General features: G+C 60.0%; 2 protein-coding genes across 2 annotated transcripts; one reads left to right on the top strand and one right to left on the bottom strand.

The window, feature by feature from the left end:
- The first annotated feature begins 2,887 nt into the window (after positions 1-2,887).
- CLDN9 (claudin 9) lies at positions 2,888-3,541 on the top strand. The gene has a single exon (XM_065892513.1). The coding sequence runs from the start codon at positions 2,888-2,890 to the stop codon at positions 3,539-3,541; it is 654 nt and encodes a 217-aa protein (XP_065748585.1).
- Positions 3,542-4,255: 714 nt separating this feature from the next.
- Positions 4,256-5,567, bottom strand: CLDN6 (claudin 6). The gene has a single exon (XM_065892412.1). The coding sequence runs from the start codon at positions 5,536-5,538 to the stop codon at positions 4,873-4,875; it is 666 nt and encodes a 221-aa protein (XP_065748484.1). The 5' UTR covers positions 5,539-5,567; the 3' UTR covers positions 4,256-4,872.
- Positions 5,568-6,000: the final 433 nt, after the last annotated feature.

Here is a 6,000-nt window from a genome sequence, read left to right as displayed (position 1 = left end):
GCTGCCCATCCCCCCCCCCACACACAGTGTGCCTCTCCTAGTTCTCTGACAAATGTCCCCACATTTACTCTCCATCTAGTCTGTGGAGGAGGCGCCTTATCAAGACGGGGAAAAGGGAGACAGGTGGGAGGAAGCTGAAGCTGCCCCGTGCCCGGAGGCAGGTCTGGCTGGGATTGGTTTCTGGGGGCGGCGGCGAGAGGGGTGTCTTCATCCTCTGACCGCCCACCTCCCGTGTGGCAGTGCAGGGGTAGAGTGTAGACATGTCGGGCCGAAGAGGAAATGGGATCTAAGAAGTTCAGGGTCCTCATTGTGCCATCTCTTGGCACCACGTTTACCTGGTGTGTAGTGCCCACACCAGGCCCCATCACGACGTTGGGGGGAGGGGGTTGGAGCTGCCCGTGGAACTGGTGGGCCCTTAAAGCAAGGCCCAATTGCAGGCTGACCAACTGTCCCCATCCCCCGCGACCCCCCTACAAAGGACTCAGTGCTCAAACCAAGAATGTACTAGGCAAATCAGGATGAGTTGGTGACCTAATGCCCAAGGCAGGAGGCAGACTCTCTCCAGGCCTGGGGAAGGAAAAGGCCCTGGGCTGAGGCTGCCCAGGATGGGAGGCCTTTTGTGCGGTTCGGTGGGCCCTCCAGAGATCTGGGCTGGCTGCTGCTCCCTGACACCTGCCTGCCCAAACCTGTGTGACTGGATTCCTGGTGGCCCCAGAGGGAGCCCACTGAAGGCTTGCCTCTATTTGCCCTTCTTCAACCACCCACCTACCCCCATGAAATCTGAGGCCTGGGGGCGTGAGGGGGCACTAGATGAGCTGGACAACCTGCCCAGGGTTCCCCCTGCCCATCACAGCCAGCAGGGAGCTCTGGCCGTTTCCCAGCCAGCTAGCATCAGCACCCTCCTCCCGTCTTCAGGCCGGGGCCACCAGGCCAGGCCATACCAGTTGATCTCTGCCCCTCTCTGGGGAGGCACCCAGTGTGGAGAAAGCTCCAATCATTGGCGTCCGCCTATCAGACCCACTGGCTGACACTGGCCTCAGTTGTTCCATTTTAGGGGGAGGGGTTCTTGTGCTTTTCTGGGGCACCCACCCACTTTGCAAATCTGATGAAGTTATAAACCTCTCTTCCAAAAAATTGCTAAAACCCATTCCCAGAAGCAATGCAGCCACTTGAAATTAGAATCCTTTATAAATGAAGCCCCACTGGGTAGGTGAGGAGGCACCTAGCACCCCTCCCCTCCCTCAGGGTCGTAGAGTGGTGCAGCAACCAGGTGTGCATTGGGGGGCCTCCCACCCCTGCCCCCACAGGCCAGGTGAGCTCCAGCTTCCTCAGGAGGAGGGCGGGTGGAGAGGTTCTCCCCCGGGGGTCCTCTCCACCACCCTGGAGAGTGGAATTTTCATCAGCCCCCAACTCCCTTTTCACACAGTAATCCTCAATTCTTAGCACCCAGGGAGGGCCTTGAAGGAGCTCATGGCCCGCCCCAAATGAGGGGCTCCTGTTTGTGTGCTTCTCAAAGAGACCTTTGACCCAAGGAGGCTAAGGACCTTGACCTTCCATGAACTGGCCCCGGGTTGGGGGCAGGGTTTGAGCCATGGTCTGTGTGACTTCCAGGCTGCCCCCACGAGGGGAGTCACAGGCTCTGAGGGGGTCTTCAGGAGGGGTGTCTTTCCTGAGGACTGTGGGGCAGGGCTCAGGGACGCCCTCCTCTGTTGGTGTCCCACTCCCCGAGGAACAGAGTTGGGTGCTGGGGCTGCACCCCCACGGACGGCTCACGCCCCTGCTACTCTCCCCCTTCCCCCTCCCCCACCTGCACAACGGGCTCTTTGTCCCTGGCCCCCAGACACCCTCAGCTCAGCCCCCAGTTTCAGCAGCAGGGGTGGGGATGGCACACCTGAGCTGATGTAGAAGTTGGGGGTGGTGGTTTTCTAGGCCATTGCCTGGGTGATGCCACCTGAGCTGAGCGCCAGGCACCTGTTGCTGGGGAACAGTGCGGGCAGGGCCCCTCCCTCGGGAGCCGCCAGCGCCACTGGGCTGAGACGGGGAGACGGATCAGATTCCAGAGAGTCCCCGGTTGGCGGGCAGCTGGACAGGGGCGGGGTGTGTGATACTGGGGAAGCTGGTGCGTTTGCATCACGGGGTGGGGGAGAGCAGAGACAGCGGCGGGCGGGGGACAGGAGGCTCCCCAAGATACCCTCCCACTTCTGTCCTGAGCCAGTTCCTTTATGGCCCCCATTCCTTCCTCCACAGCCGGTCCTCAGTCTCCCCGTTCCTTTGTCCATGGGTTCCTATGGCATGGATGTTCTTTCTTCCCCTGTTCCATCCTGGTCATGACCCACCCCCGCACTGAACCTGAGGCCCCCATCCCATCCCCAGCCCCGCCTCCTCCCATCACTCTGGCTTCCCCAGTCTCGGCCTCTCTGCTCCTCCCCTGCCTTGGCCTTAAAACCCCGCCTGCAACCGGGAGCCAGCATAGTCCCCAGGTGGCACTGCCAGGTGAGCCGCTCAGCGTGAACCTGCACCAACTCTGGGGACACATCTCTCTTCAGCCTGAAGGTGGGTCGGGAGGGTCCGTGCAAGCTGGGTCAGACAGGCGGCAGTGGGACCTGACTGCAGGGTGGCAGGAGCTGCCGCTGGGCATCTGAGGGGCGACGGGCCCCTCGAAGGGACACCAGCCGCTCAGCTGAGCAGGACTTGAGGTTGATTTGTATTTGTGGAGGTTCAGAGACACATCTGTGAGGCGCACGGAGCGAGGAGGTGCCTTGCCAGAGGCTCACAGATGTGAGGACTGTCTTGGTCAGAGGACGCTGACAACGCTCCGCAGCATCGGACCCACTCCTGCAAATCAACCAAGCCTCCTAGAGTTGGGAAGACCTAACTGAGGGGACAGATGGCTTCGACTGCTCTTGAACTCCTGGGCATGACCCTGGCTGTGCTGGGCTGGCTGGGGACCCTGGTGTCCTGTGCCCTGCCCCTGTGGAAGGTGACCGCCTTCATCGGCAACAGCATTGTGGTGGCCCAGGTGGTGTGGGAGGGGCTGTGGATGTCCTGCGTGGTGCAGAGCACTGGCCAGATGCAGTGCAAGGTGTACGACTCGCTGCTGGCGCTGCCCCAGGACCTGCAGGCTGCCCGAGCCCTCTGCGTTATCGCCCTCTTGCTAGCTCTGCTTGGCCTGCTGGTGGCCATCACGGGTGCACAGTGTACCACCTGCGTGGAGGATGAAGGCGCCAAGGCCCGCATTGTGCTCACCGGGGGGGTCATCCTCCTCCTCTCAGGCATCCTGGTGCTCATCCCTGTGTGCTGGACCGCCCACGCCATCATCCAGGACTTCTACAACCCCCTGGTGGCTGAGGCCCTCAAGCGGGAGCTGGGAGCCTCTCTCTACCTGGGCTGGGCGGCATCTGCCCTGCTTATGTTGGGCGGGGGCCTCCTCTGCTGCACATGCCCCCCGCCCCAGATCGACCGGCCCCGGGGACCGAGGTTGGGCTACTCTATCCCCTCCCGCTCGGGTGCATCTGGGCTGGACAAGAGAGACTACGTGTGAGGTGAATGTCCATGGAAGCCTGCTGCTTAGAACCTTGACCCTGTGCTGGATGCCCTGCCCTAATCCTTGCCTTCTACTGTCAATCCCTCCCCCAGGTGAAACCCACTTTCCAGATGCTGGAGCCCAGCCCGGCTGCAGGGCTAGTCTCAGCGGGCCTGACTGAGTCTAGACCCTCCTCAGTGGGGTCCCCACCTCCATCCAGGCAGGGTGCCCTTGCCTGCCCCTGCTTCCCCCAATTTTCTCTCTTCTGCTGTCTCCTTCAGGCTGGCCTTCCTCTTCCTGAGCCCTCCCCTGCCCCCAGAACCTGGGCCTCACCCAAAGGGCAGTAGCTCCTTATGCCCTCCCTGGCCTGGAGTTGGTCCCTTCTGACCTGGCCACTACCAGCATCCAGAGGCCCAGGACAGGTTATCTGAGAGCAGCCACTCTCCTCCAGGCCTGGAGGCCCTGCCCATCATCAACCCCCCTCACCCCCACCCTTGAGTAGGGAATAAACAGACCATTTGTAACCTGGCTCCTTTGATCTGTGGTTGGGCCGGGAAGACCTGATGGCCTCTCCTGGGTTTGTCTGGCCAAGGCCTGCTCCAGGTCCTGACCAGTGGGTAACCTCACTCAGGCCACGCAAGGCACGGGGCCAACACGGGAGGTGAGTGACTTGTGCCCACCTCCTCCTGCCAGGCTGGCACTCAGCAGACCCCCAGCAACACCAAAGGCAAGTAACCAAACAAAATGTGCTTTATTTAGTAAAAACTGGTGAGTGTGGGCAGGACATGGCAGAAGTGCACAGGGGCTGGGGATGGGAGGGTCAGGGGTCAGCACAGGGGGGACATGACTCAGGATGGAGGAGCCAGAGGTCAGAAGACTTGGAGGTGGGTGGGTCTTTGGTAACTTATCACCTGCTCCTCTAGAGGCTACACGTGGCTCAAAAGCCCCTGCGGGTTCCAGAGGCCTGACCAGCAAGGGAAGGCTTGTCTCTGCAGGCCTAGGGAGGCCCTACCCCCAACATCAGCAGGAACTCTCGGGGACAGGATGAAAGCACCTGGATAGCAAGCACCCTTCACATGGGGCCCAAAGCTCCAGGTTGGTCTCTAAGATGGGGGTGTCCAGGGTGGAGAAAGATCCAGAAACTCTGAAGCATCACCTCTTTGGCTCCATCATCCAAAGGTGAGGAACGCCAGTAGCAGAGCCCAGGTGGGTTATCAAATGGATTAACCACTGCCCCTCCCAATATAAAGCAAAAACAACACCAAAGCTGTCATGGATCACCATTGCCATGGCTCCAGCTCAGAGGGTTAGGCTCCACTCTCAAGGGAGCCCATGCTCCCCTTCCCGAATTAGACGTAATTCTTAGTGGGGTACTCAGAGGGACCCCGAGAGGCAGTATGCGGGGCTGAGGCCGAGTATCGGGCCATATAATGGCTGGAGCCCCGGGACCCCCCAGAGGGGCAGGTGCAGCACAGTAGCCCCCCACCCAGCAACAAAAGGCCAGAAGCTGCCCAGCCCAGGTAGAGGGAGGCTCCCAGCTCCCGCTTTTGGGCCTCAGCCACCAGGGGGTTGTAGAAGTCCTGGATGATGGTGTGGGCAGTCCAGCACACGGGGATCAGGGTCAGGACTCCTGAGATGACAAAGATGATCCCAGAGATGAGCACCAGACGGGCCTTGGAGTCCTTGTCCTCCACACAGGTGGTGCACTTGGCCCCTGCGAGGTAGACCAGCAGGCCGAGCAGGACCACTAGGAGAGTGATGACACAGAGGGCTCGGGCAGCCTGCAGGTCCTGGGGCAGCGCCAGCAGCGAGTCGTACACCTTGCACTGCATCTGGCCAGTGCTCTGCACCACGCAGGACATCCACAGCCCCTCCCACACCACCTGGGCCACCACAATGCTGTTGCCGATGAAGGCGGTCACCTTCCACAGGGGCAGGGCACAGGACACCAGGGCATTCACCCAGCCAAGCAGTGTCAGGACGATCCCCAGGATTTGCAGACCAGCAGAGGCCATGGTGAGGTTGAGGTTGAGGTTGAGGAGCTGCACTGTGGGACAGAAGCAGAGTAACGTTAAGATCAGCTGGCCCAGCCTCTGGTTCCCAGTGAATGCTAACCCCCATGCCACAAGCCATGGCCACCACACAGGACAAGAGTATGAACCCTGGGAATCAGGACACCGTGTCCTGTAACATGGACAAGGCATGCTCCCTGAGCCTCATTTTCTCATGGGCAAAACGAGCATTTAATGCTTTAGTATTTTTTTTTCCCTAGACAGGCACTAGTTTATAAGAGTGAAAAAGTAAGCAACCCAGTCCTAGTTGTTTTGAGTGCAAATGAAATATAAAGCCTATGCACATGCTTGCCCATGGCTTCAGCTACTTTGGGTACAAAGGGGCAAAAGGGATGAAACAATAGAATGCAGTTTTTTGGTGGTTTCCACAGGGTTAATGGGTGGTAGGTTTGCTCTAGCCATGAG

This window comes from Phocoena phocoena, chromosome 15 (genome assembly GCF_963924675.1).
Source record: "Phocoena phocoena chromosome 15, mPhoPho1.1, whole genome shotgun sequence".
Classification (NCBI taxonomy): domain Eukaryota; kingdom Metazoa; phylum Chordata; class Mammalia; order Artiodactyla; family Phocoenidae; genus Phocoena; species Phocoena phocoena.
This window is presented reverse-complemented; position numbering and strand designations above follow the sequence as displayed.

Excerpts from the sequence above, each read along its gene's own strand:
- CLDN6 (XM_065892412.1), bottom strand. The coding sequence starts at position 5,538 with ATGGCCTCTGCTGGTCTGCAAATCCTGGGGATCGTCCTGACACTGCTT.
- CLDN9 (XM_065892513.1), top strand. The coding sequence starts at position 2,888 with ATGGCTTCGACTGCTCTTGAACTCCTGGGCATGACCCTGGCTGTGCTG.